Source organism: Grammomys surdaster, unplaced genomic scaffold, assembly GCF_004785775.1.
Source record: "Grammomys surdaster isolate TR1022 unplaced genomic scaffold, NIH_TR_1.0 100, whole genome shotgun sequence".
Taxonomy (NCBI): Eukaryota; Metazoa; Chordata; class Mammalia; order Rodentia; family Muridae; genus Grammomys; species Grammomys surdaster.
In genome coordinates this window covers 12118621-12136465 of record NW_021604579.1, presented here as the reverse complement: position 1 = coordinate 12136465, position 17845 = coordinate 12118621, and the positions used below count along the sequence as shown (strand labels likewise).

Genomic DNA, 17845 nt, shown 5'->3' with positions numbered 1-17845 from the left:
GATGAAACACCATGACCAAAAGCAACTTGGAGAGGAAAGGGTTTATTTCACTCATTATCCAAGAGAGGGCAAGGACCTGGGGACAGACACTAAAGCCAAGGTCATGGAGGATGCTGCTTACTGGCTTGCCCCCCATGGCTTGCTAAGCCTGCTTTCTTATACGGCCTAGGACTATTTTCCCAGAGTGCCATCACAGGAGTGGGCTGGGTCTTCCCACATCAATCATTAATCAAGAAAATGTCCCACTGTTCAATCTGACAGGGGCATTTTCTCAATTGAGGTTCCTTCTTCCCAAATGACAGCTTGGGTCAAGTTGACATAAAACTAGCCAGTCCGTTAACTAATACTGAATATGTAGTGAACAAGTGACGAATACAGGGACCAGCTGACATTCTTCCGTATTAGTCACACACAGGGCACCAGGCAGCCCTGAATAAGGCCTTGGCATTTGACATCCTGTGTATGGATGGCATATCTAGGTGTGGGTTGGCAGCAAGAGCTCTATGTAAGGCCTGTCCTGGGCCAACAGCTCAGCAGCCTTCTAGTGTCCCAGCCTGATGAGGCTCAATAGCAAAGCATGTGAGGGAACCTGTACAGCCACTGAAAAGTAAAGATATCCCCAAGTAAGAGCTGGAGAGGGGTGGACCACTGGTGGCTGGCTCACTCTTCTAGAGCGACCTCAGTGCCTTGTCAGGGGGTCTCCCTTTGGAATAATCTCTTGTGTGCTATGTAATGTCTTCGTAAACATCTTCTCCAACACCTTCTGAATGGTTTAATAAGGAGGTGAACAGCCTATAGCAAAGCAGGGGAGGACAGGCGGAAAACCCAGGCAGAGATAGGAACTCTGGGAAAGAGTCAGAAGACTGGAGGAGAAAGAACTAACAAGCCACATGGCGGGACACTGCTAGATGATCACGTTTACTGAGATGAGCCAGTTGAGAGTCTGCCATTTAAAAGTCAACGAGTCATTATTAGGGGCTGGAGCCTCAGAGACAGTTCCACTACACTCCCTATAGTCCGGTGACCAGGAACCTATGAACAAATGTCTGAGCTAAAAGAGCTATTTCCTGACCAAATTCAAGTCCTTTCACTTCACAGGTAAGGAAACAAGACCCAGAGAGAGAACCTGACTTACCAGTGTCACAGAGCACCACATGACACACAGACACCCAAGCTGCTGGCTCTGTATATTTCCACAGCCTGGCCTTAGGCCTCCTCTACCACAGGAGCCTTTAACTGCAAACCTGCGGCAACTTCCCTGGCCTCACCCTGACAAGAAAGTCCATCATATGGCACAAAGCAAAAGGCCATGCCTAACCCACTGCTGTCCCACATGCCTGCAGAAAGATGTTCCACCCCCAAGATACCATGCTTCCAATCAACTGAGTCAGCTCCAAGTGCTACACAGTCTGGTAGGTGGGGGGATGGGGGTGCAGGCTCTTGGCTGATGAGTAGAGAGAGACCAAGATAGTAATCAAACCAGAGGGCCACTTACCTAATGGTATGGTCGAAGTAGATGTCATCCATGGAGGCTGTGACACAGGGGCAGCCAGCATGCCTCTCTGCTGCCTCAGGAGAAGAAAGCCAGATGTTAGCAGCCTCCTCGTGTCACACAGGCCTCTGACCAAGTATCTTCCAGAGGCTTCTCCATGAAAAGTTCCCACCCTTCTTCCACTTCTGCTTCCTTGCTTCAGCCCTGGGTCTGCTCTGGAGCCCTTTCCCTGATCCCACAGCTGCCTCAGGGCCTCTCAACCTCTGCTAGTGTGGCCAAGTCACTGTTAGATCCTAGAGGCTGGACACGGAAAGGATCGTGAGCATTCACAGTCAGCCCCTGTGTCTGGCCTTTACCAACCAGCCAATCGCTGTGGTTAAGGGCACAGCAGAAGCAGACAGGGACATCTGCATGGTACCAACACCCAGGGTTGGGTAACTTGCAGAGAGGGACTGGCTGCCCTGACAACTAGATGAACAGAGGCAGGGGACCAGCAGGACCTAAGACCAGAAGGGAAACAGTATTCACGAGAGGGTAAAGAGATGATCTTTAAAAACTGAGGCCCCTGCACAGGTTCCACAGGGCAAGCGGTAGGGATGTGATGGCGAGCGATGGCGAGCCTGGAGCACCGCCTCACCTGATAGGCAGGCTGTGGTGTCGATCCATTTGAGCAACTGTCCAATGCTCAGTTCCCCACGGTGGTTAGTGTGGCAGGGCAGCACCAGCTGGCTCATCTGCACCTCCGTAGGGTTACGGTATTCTTCACCCTCTGCCATGGTGGAAGCGTCTCCGGACTCCGGATGAGAGACTGACTTCCGGGATGTGCGACTAGAGAACATAGAGGCGAAGCCCTGGAGACGGGTGAGGATGGCATGGTCAGCATTTTTTTTTTTTTTTGAGACATGGCTGTCCTGGAACTCATTCTGTAGACCAGGCTGGCCTTAAACTCAGAAATCTGCCTGCCTCTGCCTCCCAAGTGCTGGCATTAAAGGTGTGCGCCACCACTGCCCAGCAGTGGGCTACTTTTAAAGTCTTCCTTTACACTGACTTTTTTTTTTTTTAAACAGGCCACGCATAGCTTTGGCTCTGAGCCCTTGCTCTTCCTCAGCATCTAGACAGCTGGAATTATAGACATGCTGCCATATTTGACTCCTAACTTTCTCTCTTGAGAAAGTCAAAAGGGTGGTAGGGGGGGCTAGACAGATAGCTTAGCAATTAGGAGCACTTGCTGTGGACTGGAGAGACGGCTCAGTGGTTAAGAGCACTGACTGTTCTTCCAGAGGTCCTGAGTTCAGTTTCCAGCAACCACATGGTGGCTCACAACCATCTGTAATAGGATCTGATGCCCTCTTCTGGTGTGTATGAAGACAGCTACAGTGGGCTCATATACATAAAATAAATAATCTTTTTTTTAAAGCACTTGCTGCATAGTCTGAGGACCAGAGTTCAGATCCCAGCATCCACATAACAAATAGAGTGTGGTGTTTCGAATGAGAATGCCCCCCAACCCCTATAGGCTCATATATGTGAATGTTTGGTCCCCAGTTCTGTTCAGGAAGGATCAGGAAGTGTTGGTTCCTTTAAAAAAAAAAAAGAAAAAGAAAGAGAGAGAGAGAGAGAGAGAGAGAGAGAGAGAGAGAGAGAGAGAGGGAGAGATTTTAAGAATATGGGTCTTTTTAAATCCCAAGTATGGAATATGAGGCTGCTTCAAACTGTTCACAGCAGCCGACTATGATTTGCCTCGTGCTCTAGCAGGGACATCATTTTGCCAGCATCAGATAGTTTCTGCGATTGTGTGATATTAAGAATTCAGGAGCTCCCCTGCCTGGTCCTGTGGGCTGGGGCAGACACAGAGTTGGTCTGCTCCTGTCCTGTGGAGATACTGACTCCTGAGTCATCCTAGAGGAGCCACTGCACTCAGCAGCCGAGGAGCCACTGTACTCAGAGCAGCTGACACTGAGTTGATCTACTCCTGTCCTGTGGAGATACTGACTCCTGAGTCATCCTAGAGGAGCCACTGCACTCAGAGCAGCAGACACCAAGATTAGGATCATAAGACTACAGAGACATCTGGACTCTGAGGAGCTCTGCAACAAGCAAGATAACTGGAAATACAGACTCCAGTCTTACACAGTGAGGGCAGACAACACTAGAGTTAACCAGATGGCGAAAGGCAAGCGCAAGAACATAAGCAACAGAAACCAAAGTTTCTTGGCATCATCAGTACCCAGTTCTCCCAATATAGCAAGCCCTGAACACCCCATCACACCTGAAAAGCAGGATTCAGAATTAAAATCACTTCTCATGATGATGATAGAGGATTATAAGAAGGAATTAAGTAACTCCCTTAAAGAAATACAGGAGAGTACAAGTAAACAGATAGAAGCCCTTAAAGAGGAATCACAGAAATCCCTTAAGGAAATGCAAGAAAACACAAAGAAGGAATTAAACAAAAACATTCAGGATCTGAAAATGGAAATAGAAACAATAAAGAAAGCTCAAAGGGAGACAATCGTGGAGATAGAAAACCTAAGAAAGAGATCAGGAGTCATAGACGCAAGCATCACCAACTGAATACAAGAGATAGAAGAGAGAATCTCAAATGCAGAAGATACGGTAGAAAATATTGACACAGTTGTCAAAGAAAATGCAAAATGCAAAAAACTCCTAACTCAAAACATCCAGGAAATCCAGGACACAATGAGAAGGCCAAACCTAAGGATAATAGGTATAGATGAGAATGAAGAGTCCCAACTTAAAGGGACAGTAAATATCTTCAACAAAATTATTGAGGAGAACTTCCCTAACCTAAAGAACAAGATGCCCATAAACATACAAGAAGCCTACAGAACACCAAATAGAATAGACCAGAAAAGAAATACCTCCCGTCACATAATAATCAAAACATCAGATGCACAAAACAAAGAAAAAATACTAAAAGCAGTAAGAGAAAAAGGTCAAGTAACATACAAAGGCAGACCTATAAGAATTACACCAGACTTCTTACCAGAGACTATAAAAGCCAGAAGAGCCTGGACGGACATCATACAGACCCTAAGAGAACACAATTGCCAGCCCAGATTACTATACCCAGCAAAACTCTCAATCACTATAGATGGTGAAACCAAGATATTCCATGACAAAACCAAATTTGCACAATATCTTCCCACAAACCCAGCACTTCAAAGGATAATTGATGGAAAACGCCAACACAAGGAGGGAAACTACAACCTAGAAAAAGCAAGGAAGTAATCTTCCAACAACCCCAAAAGAAGATAACTATACAAACATAACTTTACCTCTAATAGCAAAAATAACAGGAAGCCACAATCATTTTTCCTTAATATCTCTTAACATCAATGGTCTCAATTCCCCAATAAAAAGACCCAGACTATCAGACTGGATACACAAAGAAGACCCAGAATTTTGCTGCATACAAGAAACGCACCTCAGTGACAAAGACAGACACTACCTCGGAATAAAAGGGTGGAAAACAATTTTCCAAGCCAATGGTCCCAAGAAACAAGCTGGAGTAGCAATTCTAATATCAAATAAAATCGACTTTCATCCAAAATTAATCAAAAAAGATAAGGAAGGACACTTCATACTCATCAAAGGAAAAATCTACCAAGGTGAACTCTCAATTCTGAACATCTACGCTCCAAATGCAAGGGCACCTACATACATAAAAGAAACTTTACTAAAGCTCAAAACACACATTACACCTCACACAATAATAGTGGGGGATTTCAACACCCCACTCTCAGCAATGGACAGATCATGGAAACAGAAACTAAACCGAGACACTTTGACATTAACAGAAGTTATGAACCAAATGGACTTAACAGACATCTATAGAACATTTCATCCTAAAACAAAAGAATATACCTTTTTCTCAGCACCTCATGGTACCTTCTCCAAAATAGACCATATAATTGGTCACAAAGCAGGCCTCTACAGATACAAAAAGATTGAAATAATTCCTTGCATCTTATCAGATCACCACGGAATAAGACTGGTCTTTAATAATGACAAAACCAATGGAAAACCCACGTGCACATGGAAACTGAACAACTCTCTACTCAATGATGACTTGCTCAAGGAAGAAATAAAGAAAGAAATTAAAGACTTTTTAGAATTCAATGAAAATGAGGACACATCATACCAAAACTTGTGGGACTCCATGAAGGCAGTGCTAAGAGGAAAACTCATAGCTCTAAGTGCCTACAAAAAGAAACTGGAAAGAGCACACACTAACAAGTTGACTGCACAACTAAAAGCTCTAGAACAAAAAGAAGCAAATACACCCAGGAGGAGTAGAAGACAGGAAATAATCAAACTCAGGGCTGAAATCAACCAAATAGAAACAGAAAGAACAATACAAAATATCAATAAAACCAGGAGTTGGTTCTTTGAGAAAATCAATAAGATAGATAAACCGTTAGCCAGATTAACCCGAGGGCACAGAGACAGTATCCAAATTAATAAAATCAGAACTGAAAAGGGAGACATAACAACAGAAACTGAAGAAATTTAAAAAATCATCAGATCCTACTACAAAGGCCTATACTCAACAAAACTGGAAAACCTGGAAGAAATGGACAATTTCCTAGACAGATACCAGGTCCCAAAGTTAAACCAGGAGCAGATAAACCATCTAAATAGTCCCATAACCCCTAGGGAAATAGCAGCAGTCATTAAAAGTCTCCCCACTAAAAAAAGCCCAGGACCAGATGGTTTTAGTGCTGAATTTTATCAGACCTTCAAGGAAGACCTAATACCAATTTTCTTCAAACTATTCCACAAAATAGAAACAGAAGGAACACTACCCAATTCGTTCTATGAAGCTACAATTACACTCATACCCAAACCCCACAAAGACCCGACAAAGAAAGAGAACTTCAGACCAATCTCCCTTATGAACATCGATGCAAAAATACTCAATAAAATTCTAGCAAACCGAATCCAAGAACACATCAAAACAATCATCCATCATGATCAAGTAGGTTTTATCCCAGGAATGCAGGGATGGTTCAATATTCGGAAATCCATCAATGTAATCCACTATATAAACAAACTCAAAGAAAAAAACCACATGATCATCTCACTAGATGCTGAGAAAGCATTTGATAAAATTCAACATCCCTTCATGATAAAAGTCTTGGAAAGATCAGGAATTCAAGGCCCATACCTAAACATAGTAAAAGCAATTTACAGCAAACCAGTAGCCAACATCAAGCTAAATGGAGAGAAACTTGAAGCAATCCCACTAAGATCAGGGACTAGACAAGGCTGCCCACTCTCCCCCTACCTATTCAATATAGTACTGGAAGTCCTAGCCAGAGCAATTAGACAACAAAAAGAAGTCAAACGGATACAAATAGGAAAGGAAGAAGTCAAAATGTCGCTATTTGCAGATGATATGATAGTATACTTAAGTGACCCCCAAACTTCCACCAGAGAACTCCTAAACCTGATAAACAACTTCAGCAAAGTGGCTGGTTATAAAATCAACTCAAACAAATCAGTAGCCTTCCTCTACATGAAAGATAAACAGACTGAAAAAGAAATTAGGGAAATGACACCCTTCACAATAGTTGCAAATAATATGAAATACCTTGGTGTGAATTTAACCAAGCAAGTGAAAGACCTGTACAACAAGAACTTCAAGTCCCTGAAGAAAGAGATCGAAGAAGATCTCAGAAGATGGAAAGATCTCCCATGCTCATGGATTGGCAGGATTAATATAATAAAAATGGCCATCTTGCCAAAAGCAATCTACAGATTCAATGCAATCCCCATTAAAATCCCAACTCAATTCTTCACAGAGTTAGAAAAGGAAATTCTCAAATTCATATGGAATAACAAAAAACCCAGATAGCGAAAACTATTCTCAACAATAAAAGAACTTCTGGAGGAATCACCATTCCTGACCTCAAGCTGTACTACAGAGCAATAGTGATAAAAACTACCTGGTATTGGTACAGAGACAGGCAGGAAGATCAATGGAATAGAATTGAAGACCCAGAAATGAACACACACTCCTATGGTCACTTGATCTTTGACAAGGGAGCTAAAACTGTCCAGTGGAAAAAGGACAGCATTTTCAACAAATGGTGCTGGTTCAACTGGAAGACAACATGTAGAAGAATGAAAATTGATCCATTCTTATCTCCATGTACAAAGCTCAAGTCTAAGTGGATAAAGGACCTCCACATAAAACCAGATACACTGAAACTAATAGAAGAGAAGGTGGGGAAGACCCTCGAATACTTGGGCACAGGGGAAAAGTTCCTGAACAGAACACCAATGGCATATGCTCTAAGATCAAGAATTGACAAATGGGACTTCATAAAATTGCAAAGTTTTTGTAAGGCAAAGGACACTGTCAATAGGACAAAATGACAACCAACAAATTGGGAAAAGATCTTTACCAATCCTACATCTGATAGAGGGCTAATATCCAATATATACAAAGAACTCAAGAAATTAGACTCCAGACAACCAAATAACCCTATTAAAAAATGGGGTATAGAGCTTAACAAAGAATTTTCAATGGAAGAAACTCGAATGGCCGAGAAGCACCTAAAGAAATGTTCAGTGTCCTTAGTCATTAGGGAAATGCAAATCAAAACAACTCTGAGATTCCATCTCACACCAGTCAGAATGGCTAAGATTAAGAACTCAGGTGATAGTAGATGCTGGTGAGGGTGTCGAGAAAGAGGAACACTCCTCCATTGTTGGTGGGACTGCAAGATGGTGCAACCACTTTGGAAATCAGTCTGGCGGTTCCTCAGAAAATTGGACATAGCATTACCTGAGGATCCTGCTATACCACTCCTAGGCATATACCCAGAAGATGCTCGAACATATAACAAGGACATATGCTCAACTATGTTCATAGCAGCCTTATTTATAATAGCCAGGAGCTGGAAAGAACCCAGATGTCCTTCAACTGAGGAATGGATTCAAAAAATGTGGTATATTTACACAATGGAGTATTACTCAGCTATTAAAAACAATGAATTCGAGAGGTTCCTAGGTAAATGGATGGAACTAGAAGTTATCATCCTGAGTGAAGTAAGCCAATCACAAAAGAACACACATGGTATTCACTCACTGATTATTGGATATTAGCCCAGAACCTTGAAATGCCCAAGATGCAACTCACAGGCCACATGAAGCTCATAAAAAAGGAAGACCAAGTGGGGGTGATTCAGTTCTTCTTAGAAGGAGCAACAAAATACTCAAGGGAGCAAATATGGAGACAAAGTGAGGGACAGAAACTGAAGGAGGGGCCATTTGAAGACCTTTCCACCTGAGTATCCATCCCATGTGCAGTCACCAAAGGTAGATGCTGATGTGGAAGTCAGGAAGTGCATGCCGATAAGGGCCCGATATGGATGTCTCCTCAGAGGCCTTCAAGAGTCTGATATATTCAGAGGCAGATGCTCACAACTAGCCATTGAACTGATCATGAGGTTCTCAATGGAGGAGTTAGAGTGAGGACTGAAGGAGCTGAAAGGGTTTGTGGCACTATGAGGAGAGCAACAATACCAACCAACCACAGCTCCCAGGGTCCTAACCACCAGCTTGGGAGCACTTATGGAGGGATCCAGGCTTCAGCTGAATATGTAAGAGTGGAGGGCCCTGCCGGGCACAGGTAGAAGAAGAGATCCTTGACCTCATGAAGGCTGGACGCCCCAGGGGGTGGGAATTTTGAGGACTGGGAAGTGGGAGTGGGGGGGGGTAGGTGGAGATTACATCCACGGAGAAGAAGGAGGAGGGGTAAGGGGATGGGAGGTTCCCGGGTGGGTGGGGGATGGGGTAAGGGGATAACATATGAAATGTAAATAAAATATCCAATTAAAAAAAAAAAGAATTCAGGAAACTTTTCCAAGGGTATATAAATAAATGCTAGGGACCTGGGGGGGGGCAGTTGGATTCTTGGTTGTTAGTTGTTTGTTGTTGCTCACAGTTTGTTAAGTAGTTGTGCACAAAGAAGAAAGAAGAAGAAATTAGACGTCCTGCCAATGAAGATCAAACTTGCCCCGAGGAACTCGATGCCCCAGTCAGCAGGAAGTAGTCTAACAATACCCTCATTCCCTTCCCCCTCTATTCTTTTTTTCTCTCCTATCTAGTATTAGCCGGTGAAAGGGTGGAGAAGAGTGGAAAAAAGAACCCATAAAGTAGCCAAAGTCCCACTACACGGTGTGGCCTTGTTGTAGGAGGTGTGTCACTGAGGCAGGCTTTGCCGTTTCAAAAGCCCATGCCATTCCCAGCTAGCAGCTCTCTCACGCCTCACGGTTGTGACTCAGCTACGGCTCCAAGCCATGCTCACCTACCTGCTGCCATGCTCCCTGCCACGACGGTTATGGACTCACCCTCTGAAACTGTAAGGTCCCAGTACACTCTTCTAAAAATTGCCTTGGTCATGGTGTCTCTACACAGCATATTAACTACAACGTTGAGCACCTTACAAACTCTCCTGGGACCCTCGCTCCAAGGTGGGCAGAGCCAGGAGAGAAAGTGTGGCATTCATGAGAGGGAATGGGATCATCCTGCCTAAGAACAGGAAAGGGTCACCAAGCTTGAAGCCCCACCTCTCCTACGTGGGTTCCAGAACTTTCTCTATTGGTTCTTCAGCTATGTCAAATGACTGACAATGACTACCCAGAGTTCCATACTCAGTAGATCTGAGGAACCCTGGGGCTTGCTGGCTTCCATCCTAGCCATGAAAATGTGAGCTCTGGGTTCAGAGAGAGGAAAGGAGGGAAGGACGGAAGGTGGAGAGGGATCAGTGAAGACCCTTGATGCCTTCTTTTGGCACACCTGCGCACACACACATACATAGACAATACAAATAAATTCATTAGATACATTTTTAAATGTAGCAGGTACACACATGAAGGAGTCACACATCTCTACCTCAGCATCAAAAAGTAAGGAAATTCTGACATAGTCTCAAAAATAAATAAAAGGTGTAGGCATTAAACTGAAACACAGCGGTCACAAAAGGACAAGCACTAGGAGTCATTCATAGGACATCCTTGGATCATGTTCATAGCACAATGGGATGGTTAGGGGCTGCGCTACCGCTTAATGGGGTGAACAGAGGGCAGGCTCTGGTTCAAGAAGATTGTAAGTTCTGGAGAGGGGGCTGGAGAGATGGCTCAGTGGTTAAGAGCACTGACTGCTCTTCCAGAGGTCCCGAGTTCAATTCCCAGCAACCTTATGGTGGCTCACAACCATCTGTAATGGGATCTGATGCCCTCTTCTGGTGTGTCTGAAACAGTGGCAGTGTACTCACATATATAAAATAAATAAATCTTAAAAAAAAAAAAGTCCTGGAGCTAGTGAGTGACGGAAAGGGCTCAATATCAGCAGTTAACCCCACTGATCTACACATTTTAATTTCCAGGTGTGGTGGCACACACCTGTAATCCCAGTACTTGGGAAACAGAGGCAACCAGATCTCTGTGAGTCAAAGCCAGCCGTAATGACATGGAGAGCTCTGTGCCAGTATGGGCTCCACAATGAGACACTGTTTTAAAAGAAGAAGAGGAGGAGGAAGAAGAGGAGGAAGAGGAAGAAGAAGAAGAGGAAGAAGAGGAAGAAGAGGAGGAGGAGGGGAAAAAGAGGAAGAGGAGAAGAGAAAAAAGGAGGAGGGAAGGAAGGAAAAAAAAGAGAAAAGGTTTAAAGTAGTGAATTCTAAAACAAATGGAGCAAATGTCCCAAGTAAAAGCAGATTGCCAAGCAGCATCGAAAACAGTAAGACCTGATGCCAATCACACTGTGAACAGTGAGATCCAATACTCTCCACTTCTCAGAGAACTGGGAAGGACACTGGTGTAGCATGCATTCACTACCATGACTTCCAGTGTACTGGTGAGACCTCAGCTACATGGTCCTCAGGCCAAGCGTCTGCAGGGTCACACTGCTGGTTCATGGTGGCCCTGGGAGTTGCAGCTTCCTGAAGTTTGGTGTGGATGAACCAAGAAAGAAGGCATATGCATATTTCTGCAGAAACTGATTCCATGAAAGATTCTGAAGAGATAAGAGAGGCTAGTATCAAAGTGCAAAGTGACTTCCGAATGTAAAGAATTCTTTGGGTTGAGTCCCATAGACGTTCCTCACTGAGCTGTGTTCCTGAACTATGAAACATGAATATGTGGGCTAAGAAGTAGCTTCTTTCAATAAACAATTAACAATTACAACAAAACAAAAAACAAGACCTGGAGTTGGCGGGCAGGGAAAGGAAGGAGAAGGACTATAAGGGAGAGTCCTCCACCTCCTATGCAGGGAAGCCTGGGTCAGTGGAGCCCAGGAATTGCTCTCCATACAGTGTCTCAAACAGTGGCTTCAACTTCATCCCCACAACCCACAGGCCCCTTTCTCATTCTCTGTCTTTCCTGGGGTGGCCTCAGAAGGAGTACCTCAGTCAGTACTGCATCTTCAGTGCTCAAGTCTACAGACCATGGAGCTCTGGGTAGTCAGTCACCTGACCCAGCGAAAGAACCAACAAAGTTCTGGACCCCACATATGAGAGATAGGGGTTTCAAGCTTGGCATACCCTTTCCTACTCTGCAGGCAGAAGTGAGGACGTGCCTGGTAGCCCTCTAATGAAAGACCTGTTGTCTTATCTCTGTCTGTCTCTCTAGTCAGAAGTATGCTCCAGTTCTAGACACACCTGCCCTTGTGAGAAAGAATGGGGGTGGGGTGGGGGGTAAGCACTGGGTTCCAGTTCTCATGGCCAATGGTGACTGTCAGCTGTGGTCAGTCACAGCTCGTCATAGCTGTTAAGTGCTGTATACTCTCTGAAGTGCTTCACATGTATAAATCTAATTTTATTACAACAACAGACTAGTGAGACAGGTGCCCTATTAACATCATGACACAAAGAAACTGAGGCTGGAGTCAAAGCCCAGCTGCACTCCCACAGGCCTGGTTGTGATTCAAGCTCCTGTGAACTATACACACTGCTCCCAGGGTCTCCTAAGACAAGAGGAGGCTGAAGCCCTGGGCCTTGGAAGCAGCATTACAAAGTGCCATGTGTTCACATGACAGTGACAGGTATGAGCCTAGGACAGCTCACAGTGGCATGAGGGCACAGCTGGCTGGCAGGTCACAGTCTCTCATAAGGGTCATGCAGCTAACCTGACAACTTCGAAACACAGCAAGGTAACTCATTCAAAGCCCATGGCTACTAGGATGATAGAGACAATCTGGACCTGTCTAACCCAGAACTGCTGTGCCTCCCAGAGATGCAGCTTCTTCCAAGAGTCCCTGAGCACTTGGGAAGCAGAGGAGGCAGGCAGATTTATGAGTTCAAGACCAGTCTGGTCTACAGAGTAAATTTCAGGATGGACAGGGTTACACAGAAAAACCCTGTCTCTAAAAAGAAGGAGGAGGAGGAGGAGGAAGAGGAGGAGGAGGAGGAGGAGGAGGAGAAGAAGAAGAAGAAGAGAGAGAGAGAGAGAGAGAGAGAGAGAGAGAGAGAGAGAGAGAATACAAAAAAGAAAGAAAGGAAGGAAGGACGGACAGATGGGAAAAGAGTGCCAGGTGCTGGACTGCACTGGGAGAGGAGGACAACAGACCTAGGAACTCTTGGCCTGGGTGGGAGTCCACACCAGACAGCTGTCCATCTTTCGGGCTCTCAAAGGCAGCCTGAGGGCTGCTACACTTGAAGCAGTAGGTTCTGTTGCCATGGAAACCACTGCCAAAGGCAGCTCCAGCCTGGCTGTGCACTGGGAGCCTGCATGGATGTTGATACAGGTGGCTAGATTTCTGGGTGTGGTTGCCCAGAGAGAAGGAAGGTAGGTTCTGTTTTCTCACATCATTCACAGGGTGAGAAGCTCTGAGAACATTCTAGACTAGTGATTTCAACCTTCCCAATGCTGCAACCCTTTAACACCCTCATGTTATAGTGACCCCCCAACCATAAAACTATTTCCTTGCTACTTCATAATTGTAATTTTGCTACTGTTATGAATCATCATGTAAATATCTGATATGCAGGATATCTGATACGTGACCCCTGTGAAAGGGTGGGTGGAACCCTAAAAGGGTCATGACCCACAGGTGAGAACCGCTGTAGACAGAAGTCCTGGGAGAGCTGAGGAAATGCAGGAGATGATGCAGAGGGTAGGTGGGCAAAACAAAAGAAGTCCATGTGGGGATTCCTGTTGGTGATCACGAACACAGCAAAGACCTACACGTCTACACAGTGTCCTGAATTACCACATCCTTGACCTCACAGGATGCTCACCAGGAATGCAGAGGTCAGGGATCGTGGCCCATCTGACAGATGAGGAAACTGAGAACAGCTAAGCCCAAGCCAGTAGTCAGCACTTGGGATCCAGACTCTCCTGCTCTTCCGCTTCAATCCTGAGAGCCTCCCTCTTCCCGTGTGGGAGTGTGGCCATCCCTTCAGATCCCGTAATGTCTAAAGACAGGACTAATGACTCCGCGGCTCTTTTGTTCATTCATTCATTCATTCATTCATTCATTCATTTGATAAGCACCTCTTCTGTACTGGACCCTAAGTCAAACACCAAGGATACAAGATGCATTGAGCCTACACACAGTAAGACCTCAGCAGAGAGACAAACAGAAACAGACTTAAGTACAAATCCCATCCTGTCCCTCTGACATTATATGACCTCAAAGAATGGCCCTTTCTTCCCCGAGCCAAGCCCTAGATCCAAGATTCTGGGTTCTAGCCTGAGTTCTGTCCTGCCTAGTTTACAGTAGAACGACACGGGGGTCATCACCCTGTGAAACAGAAATGCCATGCTTGGGTGAGCAGGGCTGAATGCCTGCCTGAAGCAAGCAGAGGACCTTGCTGCTATTGTCCCCCTACTCTGTAAAAGGAGGGGTGCAGAGCCCCAGGTTAATGCCCAGGCAGCAGGATCAAGTCCTCCAATTACTATCGGATAAATGTCTCGGACTCCACTCTCTCCTTCAGCTCTACAGCAATCTGCTCACTCCCAGAGCCAAGCTGGGCAGGCAGCCAGCAGGAGGCAGGAATGTGTACAGCCAGGAAAGCTTTAGCCAATGGGGACTCTAGAGCATGGCCACTCCTCCCAAGACAGCAGAAACCTAGGATGAAGTCAGAGCCAGGCATGCAGGGCCAAGACAGCTGACAGGGAGGACGGGCATGTGGAGGTCAGAGTCAGGCCTTCCCAGATTGCAGCTATGCCAGGCACTGGCTCCAGGTCACCCCAAACCTGGCCAGTTTTAAGTCCTGACCCCAGTTGACCATGCCATGGATGTGGTTTCTATCCTCCTGGCCCATGTTGCCCCACTGGGTCAGAGCAGAAGAAACTACTTTGCCCAAACCCTCTACAGTGAGATTTGAGACACTAAGAGAACGGCTGCCCAGTGAAACCTAGATGAGGAGCCAATAGAAACCTTTTAGGAGCCAGGGTTGCTGCTAAGCAACCTAACAGCTTCCACCTCAGTTTCCTCCATGGTCCTAGTAGCCAAATCCCTGTGATCCCAACTCCTTAAATGCTCAGTCCAGCCAGGCAGTGGTGGCGCACACCTTTAATCCCAGCACTTGGGAGGCAGAGGCAGGCAGATTTCTGAGTTCAAGGCCAGCCTGGTCTACAGAGTGAGTTCCAGGATAGCCAGGGCTACACAGAGAAACTCTGTCTCAGAAAAAAAAAATTGCTCAGTCCAGCCCACTGTCTTCCCACTCTGAACCTTGTATTTCTAACTGTACGTATTTCCACAGCCTGACCTCAGGCCCGCACACTATACTGGCCATTCTCAGATTCCACTAAATGCCCACAACCATAGCCACTTGTTATGCCTTGCCTTCCAGGGAGACCTAATCAGATCTTCATAATACCCCTGCCACAGGTCTTCCTGTGGCACTCTGCCTTTTCTAAAGAGTAGTCCTTACCAGGCACGTTCCTCACTCGAGACTATGGAATGCAGAGTGAAGACAGGAGACAGATGGTGTTGGGTACCTAAAGGCCAAGCCAAGGGAGTCCCTTTCAATCCTGAAAAACCCTGCAGAAGGTAATGCCCCACAGTGGTTAGTGAAGACAGGGAGCACTGAGTTTATGGACCCATTCATAGCAGTCCTACGGCAAGGGCAATGTAGTATCCTGGGGGGAGACATTGGCTTAGGAGCCCTTGAAGTAACCCATCATGAAACAGGTATTGGGGTCACTTGAGTTAGATTCAAGTACAATTATATAGTGAATTTGTACAATCTCACGCAAGCTGGTCAACCTCAGTTTCTTTACCCGTAGAAATAGGATCATAAGCCAGGCCTAGTGGCACACACCTTTGATGCCCTCGCTGGGAAGCAGAAGCAGGCACATCTCCATGAGTTCAAGGCCAGCCTGGTTTACATAGCGAGTTCCAGGACATCCAAGGCTACACACTCTGTCTTGCCGGGCTGTGGTGGCACACGCCTTTAATCCCAGCACTTGGGAGGCAGAGGCAGGCGGATTTCTGAGTTCGAGAGTTCGAGGCTAGCCTGGTCTACAGAGTGAGTTCCAGGACAGCCAGGGCTACACAGAGAAACCCTGTCTCGAAAAACCAAAAAAAAAAAAAAAAAAAAAGACTCTGTCTCAAAACAACAACAGTAGCAACAAAGATTATAATACCTCTCTCCAAGGGTTATCAAAGGGACAGCACTCAGAAGATCAATCATGAAACACTCCTGGCATCCTCCATCCATGGAGGACATTTATTGAGCATTTACTTTTAGCACTATGAAACTGAGTCAGCCGCTGTCCTTTCTACCATGAATACAGCAGAGCCACTGGGGAGCCCAGGGCAGTGGTTACGGGATGGTTATCATCAGCCTCCAGGAAGGAGGCTGAGAGAATCTGAAACACCAGCAGTCTGTGGACCCCTGAACCACAAGGCAGGGCTTCAGTCCCTGACACAGTCTACAGAGTTCTTCCCTCCTCTCCCCCATCCTGTCTCTCCCAAGGCGCCATCGAGAGCTGGAAAGGCATCCCGCAAGAAGGTGGGAAGAGAGCCCTCCGGCCCACCCCGGGAGCCGCCAGCCAGGCCTCATGAAAGGCCTCATTGTCTGAAACCAGCTGCACTGAGCCATGTAATGGTGTTGCCTAAACTGGATACTGTCCTCACAAAGGAGGTCATGGCCCCAACCTCTCAGAGATCCCAGCTACACACACACACACACACACACACACACACACACACACATGCTCAGGCTCGCAGGGGTGCCACAGAACACACATTGAGAGCAAAAATGTAAACAAATCAAGTTAAGAAACCAGGTAAAGGAGTGGCTGAAAGGAGGCTCCTTCCATCAGACCAGGCAAAAGGGGATATTGTGATTTCCAGTCCCCAAAGAGGGATTTCAAGAAAGGAGCCCAGAGGCCTGGTCTCAGGCTTCCTATGGTCTCTATCACCAAGCTACAAAGTCATTTGCACCCAGAACCCAAGCAAGCATCGAGATGTCACTTCTTGCTATAGTGTGCCAGCACTGCATGTTTCAAGTCTAAGAAGGTAGAGAAATGAACCAGTCCTTTTTGGTTAAGCATCTCCTCCATGTCAGATTAAGCATCAGGGCCCACCGGGCGGTGTTGCGCACACCTTTAATCCCAGCACTTGGGAGGCAGAGGCAGGTGGATTTCTGAGTTCGAGGGCAGCCTGGTCTACAGAGTGAGTTCCAGGACAGCCAGGGCTATACAGAGAAACCCTGTCTCAAAACAAAACAAAACACAAAAAACAAAAAATAAAAAAAGCATCAGGGCCCATGTTAGGTGTTTCCATATTCTCATTATCTACCCTGCACAGCCTCTGCCTCTACCAACAAAGCACAAAGGAGAGAAGGCACACTGCTTCTGAGTGGTAGCACTTGAGTCATCCCAAGCCAGCAAAGGACCATGGGTAGCTCTCCACAGCATTTCTGCAAACCCTAGATATAAGAAGGTCAGAGACTCAGAGAAGTGAAGAAAATGACCCCACGTCACACAGCCAGTGATGGAGGATACCCTGGGTCCCACACTAGAGGCCATGGGCTGAGATGAGCTGACAGGCTGCTACATGCACAGGCAGTGGGCTTGCCTTGCTTCTGAGCTCTCACTGAGCTTCCTGGGGTGGAGAGGGGGAGAAAGACCTGAACTCAATATGGAGAAGAAGGAAAGGAAGGCTATGTTAGGGACAAGCACTCCCTTTCTGCCCCTCGAAGCCAAGCCTCAGTGGGTATCTTCAGCCCTGCCACTTAGCCTCCTGGAGCAGAATATAAATGGCTCTCCCAGCTCAGCAACCCCATGAGACCTGAGCAGGTCACTCTCATCTCAGTGTCTATATCTGCCAAATGCCTGGGGCTAGTGAGCCTACTGGGACAGCTAAACT

At 46.1% G+C, this 17845-nt stretch overlaps 1 protein-coding gene across 1 annotated transcript in view; it reads right to left on the bottom strand.

Annotated features, from left to right (window-relative positions):
• Nucleotides 1-17845, bottom strand: part of Acot11 (acyl-CoA thioesterase 11) — a 60424-nt gene that overhangs the window by 24394 nt on the left and 18185 nt on the right. The window contains exons 2-3 of the mRNA XM_028785738.1: nucleotides 2130-2343; nucleotides 1496-1565 (exon numbers count right to left, since the gene is read on the bottom strand). Of these exons, the coding sequence (XP_028641571.1) occupies nucleotides 1496-1565; nucleotides 2130-2343 (284 nt within the window). The remainder of the gene's footprint in view (nucleotides 1-1495; nucleotides 1566-2129; nucleotides 2344-17845) is intronic.